General features: G+C 37.1%; 1 protein-coding gene across 1 annotated transcript; it reads right to left on the bottom strand.

The window, feature by feature from the left end:
* Positions 1–3,568: 3,568 nt before the first annotated feature.
* LOC140227489 (uncharacterized) lies at positions 3,569–16,346 on the bottom strand. The gene is made up of 7 exons (XM_072307889.1): positions 16,274–16,346; positions 8,416–8,622; positions 6,986–7,192; positions 6,100–6,312; positions 5,009–5,209; positions 4,337–4,418; positions 3,569–3,617 (listed from the first exon to the last, which is right to left on the bottom strand). Exons 1-7 carry the CDS (start codon positions 16,344–16,346, stop codon positions 3,569–3,571), a joined length of 1,032 nt encoding a protein of 343 aa, XP_072163990.1.
* Positions 16,347–16,768: the final 422 nt, after the last annotated feature.

Raw genomic sequence — 16,768 nt, 5'->3', positions numbered from 1 at the left:
GGAAGGAAATACGAAACAAGTAATTGTCTAAGGCCGCAATACACTACGCGTACAGTATTTTGTACACGTCAATTGTTTATAGGAGTCATGTGAAGGTGCGGTTCTTTGTATCAGTGCGCTTTGGTGTGTGAATGGAGGTGTTTGGGGTACTAGTATGTTGGATGTTGTTGGTTTTTTTTTTTTTGGGGGGGGAGGGGATAGGGTTAATTTGGTGGGTAGTCCTACGTTTTGTGTGACTGCTTGTTAATTTTACTTGTGGTTGGTAGGAGTTTTTCCGGGGTCATCCCACTAGACCGACACCCACGAGTCATACAGCCCACGAGTTCGACATTGAAAACAGGTCCATGAGTCATACAGCTCACGAGTCAAACAGCCCATGAGTTCGACACTAGGCAAATAAAGCCCATGAGTTCGACACTAGGTAAAAACAGCCCACGAGTTCGACAGATACAACACGGCGCTTAATGTGTCGGTCTCATGGGCCTTGTTAGCTTAGTGTCGAACTAATGGGCTGTATGACTCGTGAGCTGTATAACTCATGGGCTGTATGACTTGTGAGCTGTATGACTCCAGGGCTGTATGACTCGTGGGTGTCGGTCTCGTGACGTGCACCCGTTTTTCCCCCTCTTAATAACATTCTGTGAGCTTGATCATGTAAATGGAAATATTTTGTCTGAGCAATTTATGAAAAAGTACATTTTCTCTTAATACGGCAGAATTGCTTTTAGATCAAACATTTATGAATGTCATTGAGATTTGTTATGAACAATCTGTATAATTTGTTATCAATGATGTGAACAATTTGTATTTGATTTGGGAGAAAAATGATAATTTGTCATTTACAAAATGAGGACACATACATTTCAATGTATTATAAAATCCTTTAAATACAGACCGGTAAAATGTCCTTTAAAAATCATAAGGCTTATACCAGACCACCTGTGAGTTGTAAGATGGCTGACCTAAATCCTAACACTGCCAGAGAGGTACGCAGTGCAGTCCTTTTCTTCATTTTTATTTTCTTGGTTATGGTGAACGACCTGTTGGCTTTAACGAAACTTTTTTTTTTGGTCGGATTATGTCAAAAAAAAATTTGTCATGGAATACTAAAAGCTGGACATCAGATAAGTACAGCTTTGAGAAGTTCCTTTAATGCTGGCAGAAGATGAGGCTATTTAAACACGACAGGTTAATTTGAAATGAAATCTTAACGTGTCCAATTTGAGATAACAAACTTTCATTTTATGTTACCGAAATTATCAATATCATTTCTTGTTATGTTAATCTTTTTGATATCATACTTTGTTGTATTATGCCATTATCGTAGCGGTTTTGTTCGCCGTCAGTGCCGAGTTATTGTAGTGTAGTAGAATCACTATTTTATGACTATATCAATGTACTGAAATGCTATGATATCCTTATCGACTGAAAATGATTGTCTCATATTTGCCCTTTATCTGCTGTGTCAATATGTTCTCAAAGAAAATCCTTAGCACTGCAAACACTATCCAAAGTTTATAGCAGAAAAAGCTAATCGAATAACAAGCATACGTTACGATACGAAAATAGACTGAAGTATGTCTGACTGGCTTTTTGATTTTGTGTGATATTTATGTGTTTGAAAACAAAACAAAAATAACAAAGTGTACATATTTCACAGAAATTCCTTTGAATTTAATGTTTACATATCTGCTTTTCAAAAATACATTGTGACAGTAAAATTGATAGTCTATAAGTGTATAAATAGTGTGAATACAAATCATTGTACTTCATGAAATAGAAAGGATTTCTACGAGTGCAATGTCAACATTTCACAAACACATTTTCAACCACGCCTTAATGACTGTCATCATACACATCTCTGATTGAATTGATTGAATATGTTTTTAATCAATTAGTTTAGTTTAGAATTCAATTGGAATCTGCCACACGCAGTTCAAGGCCGAAGAAGTTCTCTAGTGCTCTAAATGAAGATTCCGTATACTTGATATACATAATAAATCACGATATATCACAACGTTGGTAAGTATAGTCTGTATTAATTAATACGTTATATAATGCTAATAATTTGTCATTGTTATTATTATTTATATTTTCATTAAGATTATCATTATCAAAAAGCAATTGAAAACAATGTTTAATTCACAACTAAAATAAAAATTACCATATTCATGATATCGGACCAAAAAGAAATACAACACGCAGACAAGCAGTCATTTTCACGTCGAAGGATTCATATTTACACCAACAAATCTGAAAGAAAAAATTGAAAAAAGAAAGAAAGAAATTCCATTTTTTTTTCACTTTTACAATAGAAATTTTCCAAGTCAAATCGATGTTGATGAGTAATGTCTATTAGGGTCACATCATGAGATTAACCCAGCCAAGAATGGAACACGTGCAAACACATAGCAAAGTGCATTTTACTATTCTACATGATATATATCGCGGCGCCACGAACCTAGACCACAAGTGACTTTCGAATGGGTAAGGTGTTTTAAGTATTCAGTAGCACAAAATGTATGATCGTGCAACGGATATAATCACGATATTTCATTGATGTCTTTTATCTCTTTTGTTCTAGTTTTACATTAGTACTTGTGCACCTTATTACATGTGATGGACATGCTCCAGCCGAAATTAATGTTAAAATACAATGAATTTCATATCCTTCAGGAAAACTTAGCAATAGGAAAATGTGTCGCCATGCTTAAGTTTCACGCTAATTTTCACATTTTTGAAATTTGTATACTGTAATGTATCAACCTAAGGTGTAGAGGAATGCCTCTGATAAAAATGACATGAACCTAGAGAAGAAAAAATTGTTAACATATCTTTCTTTCTCTTTCCTTGTTTTTACTAGAATAACTTGCTTGTATTTATTAAAAACAAAGAACAAACAAACATACTACTGTCAGGTTCCAAATTCCATCTCTGCATTGTGGTACATTTACCCAGCAATGGATATATATCACCAAGAAAACGAAACAAGTTTTAATAACACATAATAGACTAAGGCAATATCAAACTTATATTTGATTTTATTCATTTCACAAGGAGCTATATACAAGACATAATCAATCGGCAATTTTCGACCATTGTTAAATTGATGACACTGATTTCTCAAATGCAAATATACATTTTATTCAAAAGTCTCTATGATTAGATTTTTTTACATTTTTTTTTACATTATATATATCATACATAATATTCCGCACGTTATGACGTAGGTCACCTTCACACTTAGAAAAGAAAATGATAATGAAAGAATACCTGGTGGTTTGCCGCGCATTCCACTGATTGGTTGCTTTAACTTTCTTTCCATACTTAGAAGGCACAATTATGCATTCAATGTTCCAGAATTACCCACAGATGAAAAAAATAAATAAACCCAAGGTATCTTGGTTACAAGTTAATTAGTTATCATCATTGCAGATGTGTCCGTAATCTTTCGTGTTCGAATCTCATACACATCTAAGTTTGTTCCCAATCCCAGCGTGTATGGTTCACTCGAGGGCAGAAGAAAACCAGACATCGAAGTTTCTCCCTTTCCTTCTCCTCTTCGTTTTCACATGCGCACAAAGGCAACTTCAGTCCGGCGGTGTCTCCTGATTGCGCTAAGGATGGACAGTAGACAGTAAAAACAAGATGTCTCTCAATGCGTGATGATTTTGGTCACCATTTTGTTTATTATAACTTATGCCACAAATTCAATTATTATACTCATAAATATTAGGAATGTTAGAAATATCTTTCTTTACAGCAGAGGAGAATCGTACTTATTACGCAAAGACTCACTCTATTGTATATTAATATTTTAATTTCATATCATTTCATGTATTTTCATTTTCACCAAAGAGTGTAAAGTGTCCATAACTTTACATGCCAAAAAGCAGCATAAATAGTCTATATATCGAAATATAATAGAAACACACGAAAAAATTGTGAATCATTCTATCCATAGAATTTTACACAATATACGAGTACATGGTGCCCAAGACAAACTTTGGTTGGTCCATTAAGAACTTTTCAAGCACCTTGTATTTCTGTGAAGGCATTGAATATCGAATCTAATGTTTCTACTCTCAAACTTGGCGTATATTCACAAAGAAAGCAACGTTGTCATTGAATTCATCGCGTGATGTCATACATAAATATTCAAAATTATCTTTTTTCGGAGAAAGTAATGGCCATGCACCATTGCTTTAAAAATGATGTATTCTTAGTGAAGAAAAAGAAAAATGGACGTTCAATATCAGTTCTGTATTACATTTTAGAACTGTTTTTGGTTCTATTTGGAGACCAAAGAGGGAATAGGAACTGCAGGTTTTCTTACACACGAATTATTCCGGAAATGAGACACATCACAAACACTCCTGCAAAGATCCCTGCAAGAAGACCAATGTTCACCGATCCACCTGTAAGGTTTATAAAGAAGGTGAGAAAGTTTGGTTTTAAATCTTATCATTTAAAATATGGCGAAAAACTTTAGAAACTGTATAATTAATGAAGAGAGAGAATGATAGGTTGTTAACTTTCGAATGCCATTTCAAATTTTAAATGCAAACAAAAACTGAAGAGATTATGTTAACAACGTCTACAGCAAGGGGCAGGGCATAAGAGTTTGTGATTTCAATCCATTTTTCTTCTGTTTTTGAGAACATAGCATAAACTGAATAAAAAAAAGTGATATACTGACCATTTTCTTTTTAACAGACTAGGAGTTCCGATAGATTCTACATACAGCCCGAAATGCTCACTCGAGCAACGAACGAGCCGCGTAAACTGTTCATTGGCGTTCCAGTCCAATCTTACTTTTAAAATGGGGGGGGGGGGGGGCATTCTTTGTTTTTTCATTTAAGAAGTCAGTACATCAGCCGGCTGAAAATATGTATTTATGCACAAATAAACACACACACACACACAATACTATTAAAATGCAGGAATCAACAACGATATTAACAAAGCACAGACAAACTGACAGAGAAAAATGAATCTTAACACTCACTACTGGGACAGTCAAGTTCGAAAGTGTACGTCCAAGAGAACCTCCACACGCCGTTGGCAGCGTCACAGAAAATGCTGGCTGTGTCGTCAGAGTACTTGCAGCTCACTGTCATTTGACTGCCGTCCGCGTAGGCGTCTTGGTGCACGTCGTATGTAGCAATGGAAGGATCCACGTTCGGCTTGCCACAATGTGGGCCAAGAGCTGATGGCAGTTTAACGATATTAAGCAGTGTAGTATTAAATCGCATCATTTTGAATAGACTATCACTAAGATACATTCACGGCGGCCGTGATATATTGTATCATAATACATTATATAGTTATAGAATTTGAAATAATCTTAAGATTATCAACCACACAAAAAGCAAGAAAAAATTATCAATGGGAAATATCAGTCGCATCTAAAAAGTAGCTCAGATGATGATGTAATCAATACACAGGTCTAAGAATGAATCTGAAGAAATATGTTTTTGTCAATAATTCAGCACCAACAACCCTGGCTTTCATCCCCTCCCCCCCCCAAAAAAAAAAAAAAAAAAAAACCAAAAACAAAAACAAAAACAAAAAAACAAACAAAAAACACAAAAACACACACAAAAAAAAAACAAACAAAAACCAACAACAGCTCACCTCTTCGTGATAATTGTGGCGCAAAAAAATTATTGATGAGAAGGATACACTCTCCTTTTTGATATAACGTTACAAGAACGTCTTGATCGAATATTTCACTACGGAGAGCAAGAGCATTTTAATATCAGACTACGAAATGTCATAATTTTCAATAATCTTTACATGCGTGAGTACTGTGAAATTTTAGATTCAATGACTGTATTATCGTATGCCCGGTTTGCTGAAACCTCACCATTTTTTTTTTGGGTTCGATATTAATCTATTAGAAAGCCAACTATATTAGAGTATAGAATTGAACTTAAAAGTCCCCTCCACAGCACTAGACAGTGTTGAAGATAGATGTTCCTTTTTTTAGATAAACTGCATCAAACATAATGATTATCAATAGAGTCTCCGTCGAATCCTCTGAACCACATTAGCTAACCGTGCTTACCACCGTCTGGACTTTGTAGTGAAACTTACCAGGATCTTCTGGGCAATTGAGGTCTCCAGCATAAAACTCTTCTGTGCCACTTTTCCATTCGCCGTACACCTCACAGTGAACGGCGAGTCTTCTATCGTAGTACTTGCATTCCAGGGTAACATTAGAGCCAGGTGGATAGGAGGCAAGAGGGCTACCCATAATGGCTACCCGCGTGGAGTCCACAGACGGAGGAGAACAGGGTTGCGGCGAGTCTGGTAGACGTCAGAAATCATGATGGAAGAACGATAGCATAAGCTTCGAAGTATTCTCAAAGTGTTCTCTCTTTGCAGATGTTACATGGAATAAGATCACAATGTGTGCATAACGTTGAACGTGGGGAGATATTTCTGTGCTTTCTTTTAAAGAAATACAATGTCTCACCTACTCAACATAGGTGATTTCCTGCGAACTCCAAGATATTGTAGAAAACATCCATAGTTTATACATACGTACATAGCAAATCTACAGTGGTATGCTTCGTGGCAATCTCAAACCGGGGATATTCTCAATGATCGAAATGAGCACGCTTGCCTAATAAAATGAAACTGATCAAGGTGACTCGCGAGAATGCCGTGGTTTGAGGCATATCCACATTACACTTGCAAGTACATGATGAAAGTAAGACAAATCACTGGTTAAAGATATATTCCCATGTAGATCACAGTCACCCTGAATTACATATTATATATATATATATATATATATATATATATATATATATATATATATATATATATACAAACATACATACATAAACCAGTCGGATAGATATGTATATAAAGACAGGCACAGACGTAAAGTTGTAACTGTGATAACATGCTAGGTATGATATGCTAAGTATCAGTTTACTGTAACAATATAGGAGAAAAAGATTCGTCATCTCACCCTGACAAGTCAAGACAAATGCCTGGTCTCGGGACGGATCATCTTTCCATATTCCTGTATCTCCGTCGCAGTAGATCTGTGGCCAATTTGTCATCGAGTACTTACATTCAACCGTTACCCGGTCACCTGTTCCGTAAACCTCCTGCTTGGGCTCGTAAGTTGCCACGGAAGGGTCTATGTCGGGTGGCAGACAGGATGGGTTGGGTGCTGGAAATATCAGAAATAAACCCTCAGAATTATGACAGTAATTTGATGTGGGGTAAATTACAACGTGAAATCTTGCGTTAGGGTTCCCCTGCTTTACAGAATATGTGTCAGCGTGTGATTTTTTGTGTGTTTTGAATATCACACATGTGTAATTGTGTGTGTGTGTGTGTGCGTGCGTGTATGCTACCTTTTTGATAGCACTGATGTTTTGTTTGCTTTTTTTCTCAAAATGGAAACAAATAGACCCCCACCCCTCCGTGCTTCAGCCATGCTATACTGAGGTAGCTTTTGAAATAATAATTCGGCAAGCAATTTCTCGGACAGCGTAAATCTGTAGTGCAGATATTAAGAAAGGACCACTATGAAAAGGGTGAGAATGGGTTGAGTAACAGATGCATGAAAAGACAGATTGATAGACAGGTGGTAAACAAATATGGAGAGCAAGCCTTACGTTAACTAAGTGTGTATGTATGTGTGTGTGTGTGTGTGTGTGTGTGTGTACACGTAAATATATATATATATATATATATATATATATATATATATATATATATATATATATATATATATGTTGATAAGGTAGTCCACGTGTTGGCAAGATAAAGAGATAAGTAACAAAGCTGCAACAAAGTTCATGCTGTATTCACCAACGGTTTATTTCTTCACACAAATTTTCGAGCGTCTCGCCGCCCTTTCTCAACACTTGAGAACTTTGTTGCAGCTTTGTTACTTATATATACATTTGTATATATATATATATATATATATATATATATATATATATATATGTATATATATATATATATATTATATTACATACACTCAGCAAAAAAGAAAGTAAACACTTTTTCCAGTTTTGATAAAAATATACCACACTAAAGGTTATTTCATTGGCTATCAACCTGGCAGGTTTATACAAAGGGAAACTTTATGCATGAGTGAACACATTCGTTTTTGTCCTCCAAGGCAAAAAAAAAAAAAATGCAGAAATTGACAATTTGAGATTCATTTGGATATACCGTCCTAGATAGCAATGATAGCGAAAGACCAACTTAACGCAATGAGAGACATGGATGAAAAATTAAAAATAAGTTTCCGTTCCCTTGTTTTTCTTTCATTATCAAACAAAAACATAGTGGTGAAACTGATTGATGAAGAGGGAATGTAAGAATTTTCTGTCAAGAAAATGAGATATAATGCGTTTTCTTAATAGGTGAGTTTACCAGAATTTGTCGGACATTGGAACTCTTTATCTGCATTGGATGTGGAACCGGCTTTCCACTGTTCAGAGTCACCATCGCAGAAGATCTCGATGCTCTTCTCGGAGAATTTACACTCCAACGTCAGTCGAGTGTTGTTGTCATACATCTTCTCGTAGTTGTCGTAGATTACCAGAGAATGGTCCACCGATGGGGCCGGACACATAGCACCTGTAACATTTCATGATGATATTAGTTGTACGTGCGTTTCCTTGTCTGGTAACTGGAATGCCGAATGGCAAGTTTATTCGGGTGCACGTCACGAGACCGACACCCACGAGCCATACAGCCCACAAGTCATAGAGCTCACGAGTCATACAGCCCATGATTTCGACACTAAAGCTAACAAGGCCCATGAGACCGACACATTAAGTTGTATCTGTCAAATCCATGGGTTGTTTTAACCTAGTGTCGAACTCCTGGGCTTTATTTGCCTAGTTTGAACTCATGGGTTGTATGTCTCGTGAGCTGTATGACTCATGGGCCCCTTTTCAATGTCGAACTCGTGGGCTGTATGACTCGTGGGTGTCAGTCTTGTGGGATGACCCCGGTAATTTGAGCCCGGCAGTGACTCTTCCAAACTTTGAAAATCTTGAGCTCGTTGTGCATGTGATGATATTTGAATAAGCTATTGTACAAAGACATACCGGTACTTTTAATCTAACTTACACGAGTAGACTCAAATTAGAATGCATTTCAGAGAGAAGATGTAATATAATTATAGAAAAAAAAAACTGAGCCACCATTTCAAGTATTAAAGCTTAACAAATTAGAGTAACTGAAAGAGAAAAACGAGTGTTCTAACGGCAAACTTCAGATTCTACCTTATGTGTTCAGTGTAAAAAAAAAAAAAGCTCTGAGGAACAGTTACAGAATATCCATCTAACATTATCATTATTGCTATCACAAAGGTCTCAAATCGAAAGTAAACTTCAGGGCGATCTTCATTCTCGTATATATATATATATATATATATATATATATATATAGAGAGAGAGAGAGAGAGAGAGAGAGAGTGCGAGAAGGGGTCCCGACCATGTACAGCACCAGTGTAGCTCCTTCATTATTTATATTCAGTGCGAGAAGAAGAGCATTCGTGGACGTAGCTAGTGATCAACGTGCGTGTTTATTGCCGAGCTTTCGGTCTCGTTAGGACCTTCATCAGGGCTGTAATGATACAAAAATGACTCACTCATATGGCTACACTCGTGACAATATAAATCTAACTAGCGTGAGTCTATAATGACTATGTAATCAATAAATCCGTAATTGTATAACATAGTACAATAATGATATACATAATTAATTTCATATTATTGAATACATTTCATATCAAACTCGTGTTATTAATTGAAATGAAGGTATATAACAAAAACGCCAATTCAATATCTTCATATTGTGTGTTATATAACATAAGACTATAATAATATAAAACTAAACATTTATGTTGTCGACAATAATACAGCATGTGGCAGCAGTGCAAGACGTAAGTGGCTATGCAGTATACAACAGCCACGCGTCGTCTTGTAGCTATCGAATAATTATAACATAAATAATACTAATAATACTAATAATACAACACAACCATTCATATACAACATATTATAAACCAATGATATAAAATAATAACAGAATATCACATAAGGTACAAAATGTGAACGGTTCACATAATGAAATAAGGGTTTACCTTATCAATGGCGGATGTAAGGGTTTGCGGTGGTGTCTGTGTGAGTTGAGTGAGTCTGTTCGTGTGTGTATGTGTGGGTTGGCGTGTGGTTGCATGCGCATCACATTGTTGCGCATATGTGCAGTTAATGGTCTGGTGGTTAAGGGTCAACATTGATGCCATTCGGCTGTAAAGTTTTTAGTGTGGCTATCCAGTAGGGTTCACGATTTAGAATCACATAGGGGGTCTTCTTCTTGATTAGTTCAATGGCAGTGATTTGTAAGCAGTTCAGGCTGTGTTCTGGGAGGTTGAAGTGCCTTGTGTATGGGAGTTGTTTTGGTTGTGTGTTGAATGTTCGTATTTCTGAGCGAGTGTTGTTGAGTCGTGTGTATAGAGAGTGGTTTCTGTTTTGCCAATGTATTGCTTCTTGCAGAGTGTGCATGTCAGTAGATAGATGACCCAGGTTGATTTGCAATCAATTTAGTCTGTGATGGGGTATGTACGACTTGTGGTGGTATAACTTGTGAATGAGTTTGTTTCTGTAAGGTGTTGGTGTAGGATGCATTTGTTTGATTTGCATTTGTAGAAGCCAGAGTGGGGGTTGATGTCTGTGTGTTGATGGTGTGTTTGTGTTTTCGGGTCTTTTTCATTAACTAAGATGTCACGAAGTGATCTCGGTCGGCGGTATGAGATGAGAGGGGGTTCGGGGAAAGTTTTCCCCAATAAACCACAATAAACACGCACGTTGATCACTAGCTACGTCCACGAATGCTCTTCTTCTCGCACAGTATACAATTGTGTATATATATATATATATATATATATATATATATATATATATATATATATACCTAGTGCGATGATGCTGATACTCGTACCGTACTCGTACCGTACGCCTCTGTCATCTTAGGAAAAATTATATTCGAGACAATATAATGAAGGCAAAGGATGTCGCATGAAGCCGGCTGTTACGAAGCTTTCGACCTTGGTCTTCCTCAGCTTTATTATCTGCTAAGCAGACGTGTGAGTTACTTGGGTGTAACAGCCACAAGACACAAGCTTCGTAACAGCCGGCTTCATGCGACATCCTTTGTCATCATTACATTGTCTCGAATACATATATATATATATATATATATATATATATATATATATATATATATATATATAGTTGAAAGAAATTGGACTGAGGCGGGACGTTGCTCTCGATCTTAGTCTCTTTTATTTGTCAAGCTTTCGGCCCGTCATTGGGCCTTCGTCAGGACCTACCAACAGAACGATTATTATATGAATAACCTGATGTGTCATATAATATATAATGCAATTTCACATATTACCAATCTTCTCAATCCTTTCCTTTATATACACAAATCAATCATTCAATTCAATACAAATATCCACTCTAACCTCCAATCATCATCAGAATAACATCATATGTCCAAAAAATATATAAATAAATTCTTATATCATAATGCTGCCATATAATAATCATATTGTCTTATAATTCTTAGCATGATGATCACAAACAGAATCATTATACATATATATCATATTCATATGTCTATTTGCATTGCGTATGTAGCATGTATATATCCGCATACGCACACAATAAATTCTTATATCGTAATGCTGCCATATGATAATCATATTGTCTTATAATTCTTAGCATGATGATCACAAACAGAATCATTATACATATATATCATATTCATATGTCTATTTGCATTGCGTATATGTATACATCCGCATACGTACACACACACCCACATACATACGCACATATATACATATTCACATACACACACTCTCACATATGCACACACCCACAAAACTCCGGTTGATATAATACTATCTAAATCAACATATCCTATTTTATTTCGTATATTACCGAAATATAATAGCGTCAACCCTCCAAAATATATCAACTCTTAGATCAAATGTGTAAACAACAACAATTTCTGTAAATTACCTGCGTGGGACTCGTGTGGTTATCGTGCATTATTAGTAGGGAGATTACACAAATAAGAGCCAGCAAAGAATCAAAACTCCGTCGCGACATCGAACTTTGTAAAAATAGAATTCACAACTCTGAAAGTTGCCCGGTAAGACAAAAAACGAGCCAAACGCACAAAAAATGCCATTTCAGGAAACGAAACTATACAAAACGGCGGAAAATCCACCACCAAACTCAGGAGAAAGAAATCACAAAACAACGAAATCCCCCAAACTCCCATAACGCAGTAGTGAATTTATCTAACTACCGACTTTCTGAGGCAGAACACAGCCTCCTATCGAAAGGACTAAAATTCTGCCCCACCCCACCCCATATGGACGAACTACAACTAAAAGCAGACATAGATGCATTTAAACGCAGAGTGACGCTAAAAACACACTTCGCTCTGAAGCAGAAAAAAGAATCTGACCTTAACAATAATCGGCCGGCTAAAGAAAATGATCAGACTCAGCTGCCAGAACAGCTAAGAACAAAAAGCGCGTGGACTCCTTTCGTCAAGGAGCCCAGCTTGCACAAATACTTAGAGCAAGTAGAAACCGCGACATTCAACATGGTCAGTACTCACGAACGTAAAAGAAACAAAAGATGTGACAATCTAACCAAACCAGAGAGAAAGGCCCTCTACAGTCTCAAACGCAACAAAGAGATAATCATAAAACCAGCTGACAAGGGATCGTGTACGGTTGTCATGTCAACCGACACATACATCAACGAAGGTCTACGACAACTAACAGATACAAAGACATACAAGGCCCTAGATCATGACCCCACCCCTCAACACCTACAAAAGGTAAAAACAGCTGTGGGAAGCCTTGATGTGAACTCAGACTTAAAGAAAAAACTAATTCCAAAGGATCCACGTCGCCCAAACATGTACTTCCTCCCCAAAATCCACAAGCCCAACAATCCGGGACGCCCTATTGTTTCAGGATGTGCGTGCCCCACTGTGCAAATTTCAAGATTCCTTGACTTCCACCTCCGCCCCCTGGTTGAAAAATTGCCCTCTCACCTAAAGGACACAACCGATTTTCTCAACCACATAAAAGACCTGAATCTGACCCAGAACCCCCTCCCCCCAGAAAGCATACTAGTGACAGCCGATGTAACTTCGTTGTACACGAACATCCCCCACAATGAGGGCATCAAAGCATGTCGAAACGCCCTCAACGCCCGAATGAACCCCTCCCCTCCAACCGACCAGCTCATTCGTCTACTTGAACTGGTACTGTCATTGAACAATTTTCAGTTCAACGGCAAGAACTATTTACAAATAGAGGGTACCGCTATGGGCACCCCTGTTGCCCCATCGTATGCTAACATTTTCATGGGGGAGATAGAGGCAGAGCTATTAGAACTCACAAACGCAATCTTCCCGAAATCGTGGAAACGATACATTGATGACATCATATTCATCTGGACACAATGCCCCCAATCATTAGCACAATTCCAAAACACAGTGAACGCCCTCCATCCCCGAATCAAATTCACGTTTGAGTCATCCCCCGACTGTGTCAACTTTCTTGACCTAAAGGTCCTCTCAGACGACGGAACTCTCCAGACAGAGTTATACTCCAAGCCTACAGACTCTCACACATTCCTCCCTCCCTCCTCATGCCACCCTCGACATGTGTTCAAAAGCATACCATACAGCCAGGCCCTTAGAATCAAACGTAACTGCTCTCAGCCAGAAAGCACAGACAAACACCTCGAAAATCTCCAACACTATCTCGACAAGTGTGAATACCCTCCCCAACAAACTAAACTACAAATCAACAGAGCTCGCTCCATCCCCCGCGCGGAATTATTTGACAAAAAAGAACGACCCCCCTTAGAAAGAACCCCTTTCGTCTTAACATACAGTCCCGCCACCGCCAAACTACACAAAATTCTCAAAAAGGAACAAAAAACCCTAGATGAATCAGCTTCACTCTCAGAGATATTTTCGGATCCCCCGTTGGTTGCATACCGACGCCCCCGCACCCTCCGCGACCTACTAACATACTCTGGCGACCCCAAAAATGACCAGCTGAATGAGAACAACACAAACGGCTTTGCCAAATGCGAAGCCAAACGGTGCATGCTTCACAACTTTGTTAAAGAGGGCAAAAAGTTCAAAAGTAATGTCACGGGGGAAGAATTCCCAATCACATCCAAAATACAATGCAAGTCAGACTGGCTCATTTATTTGATATCGTGCACGAAATGTAACAAACAATATGTGGGAAAGACAGAAACATCCTTGTACACCAGATTCAGTAACACTAAATCGGAAATACTGAACTACAATACACCCAACAAGCGAAAAACCCTCCCCTACACAACACACTTTAACCAGCCCGACCACTCAATTGACAATGTAAAGATCACAGGCATCGAAACAATCCGAACAAAATCCCGCCAAGTAATCCTACATAGAGAATCCTTCTGGATAAAGAAATTGAAAACACTGACCCCCGATGGCATTAACGTTGACCAATGAACCCTACATAGCTCTTATCCCGAACCCCTCACTCTAACTTCAGACTTACAGTAAAACACCCGTAGCAGAAAACTTGGCCATGACCAGACAGGACAAAATACAGCCCAACATACAGGTAAAACACCCTAATAAATTTCAGGTTAGATATACTGTGATTACCGAGATTTCATTTGTATAATTATGTACTGATATATTGTACGATCACAAGATGTATGAATAAAGCTGCGTGTAATAAGTTCATGTGATTTGATATGAATGAAATGTATAATGGTGTACAATGATGTATTTGGGAAAATGTATGAATCTGTGATTTCTGATATGATTATTTTTGACTGTATTTATATGTAATATAATAGATATTATGATTGAACACTATCATTGTGAAATTCTGTTGATATTTATTGTATGATCACACGATTCATGATTACTGTTGAGCGTCACGAGTTGATCTGACTGCATGGATAAGAATGATATGGAAAATAGCGTATGATGGATTTGTGAATATGATCTTGTGATGTTTTAATATGAGTATGTTTGATTATATTTGCAAAATAAGAGGTATTATGAATGATTGAATGGTAATTATTTTATTTTTGAACAGAATATGAGCACACGGTGCTGGGATGCACGATAACCACACGAGTCCCACGCAGGTAATTTACAGAAATTGTTGTTGTTTACACATTTGATCTAAGAGTTGATATATTTTGGAGGGTTGACGCTATTATATTTCGGTAATATACGAAATAAAATAGGATATGTTGATTTAGATAGTATTATATCAACCGGAGTTTTGTGGGTGTGTGCATATGTGAGAGTGTGTGTATGTGAATATGTATATATGTGCGTATGTATGTGGGTGTGTGTGTACGTATGCGGATGTATACATATACGCAATGCAAATAGACATATGAATATGATATATATGTATAATGATTCTGTTTGTGATCATCATGCTAAGAATTATAAGACAATATGATTATCATATGGCAGCATTACGATATAAGAATTTATTGTGTGCGTATGCGGATATATACATGCTACATACGCAATGCAAATAGACATATGAATATGATATATATGTATAATGATTCTGTTTGTGATCATCATGCTAAGAATTATAAGACAATATGATTATTATATGGCAGCATTATGATATAAGAATTTATTTATATATTTTTTGGACATATGATGTTATTCTGATGATGATTGGAGGTTAGAGTGGATATTTGTATTGAATTGAATGATTGATTTGTGTATATAAAGGAAAGGATTGAGAAGATTGGTAATATGTGAAATTGCATTATATATTATATGACACATCAGGTTATTCATATAATAATCGTTCTGTTGGTAGGTCCTGACGAAGGCCCAATGACGGGCCGAAAGCTTGACAAATAAAAGGGAGACTAAGATCGAGAGCAACGTCCCGCCTCAGTCCAATTTCTTTCAACTATATGCATCCAACAATGCGGCACCGCGTACGTTCGGGACCCAGGGAACTATTTCTCACATTATATATATATATATATATATATATATATATATATATATATATATATATATATATACCTTTGTTTATTTATCTATTCATTTATTTATCTATCCATCTATTCTATTTATATCTGTTGTATTTCAACAGGGTAACCCTTGCAACACTCACCACTCCAGGTAGCATACTGAGAAAGAAGGATGACCAGAGTTAGGGCAGAGGTACTGAGTCCCATCCGATCCATTCTGGGTAAATCTAGATGTCTTCTCCGGTAGCTCTTTAGTAAAAACAACAACAACAACAACAATCAGTATCGTATCATTAAGATGTTATCATAATGCAGTGTTCAGAATGATAAGTTCCAAAGTAGTTGAGTTTGAATCAAAATCTATTTCTGAAATTCACTGGAGCGGGTGCTCATTTCTCGGTTCTGTTCCTGTAATATGCGCCTACATCCTGATAGCCATGCAGGTTCAACATGTTTTTTGTTTGTTTGTTCATTTTCATCTGAGAAGTTGGCTGGATAGCCCATATTCAGCTACGCTTAGCTGGTCTTCCATGGGGTCCAGTTGGATGTGAGGTGGGACCACTTCACGGGGTTAAACACCCTGCTCTTTGCGATGAATGAATGAAGCGAGATCTTTTAAGTGCATGAGTTGTGACTCT

This window comes from Diadema setosum, chromosome 4 (assembly GCF_964275005.1).
Source record: "Diadema setosum chromosome 4, eeDiaSeto1, whole genome shotgun sequence".
In the NCBI taxonomy this organism is placed as follows: Eukaryota; Metazoa; Echinodermata; class Echinoidea; order Diadematoida; family Diadematidae; genus Diadema; species Diadema setosum.
Note: the sequence above shows the minus strand (reverse complement) of the source record. Positions and strands in the feature narration are given on the sequence as shown.

What these genes read in the sequence shown, in the direction of transcription:
- LOC140227489 (XM_072307889.1), bottom strand. Translation starts at nt 16,346, where the DNA reads ATGGATCGGATGGGACTCAGTACCTCTGCCCTAACTCTGGTCATCCTT. An exon ending in ATTTGTCTTGACTTGTCAGG is followed by an intron (nt 6,313 to 6,985) that starts GTGAGATGACGA and finishes GACGTCTACCAG; the next exon opens with ACTCGCCGCAACCCTGTTCT. An exon ending in CAATTGCCCAGAAGATCCTG is followed by an intron (nt 5,210 to 6,099) that starts GTAAGTTTCACT and finishes AACTGCCATCAG; the next exon opens with CTCTTGGCCCACATTGTGGC.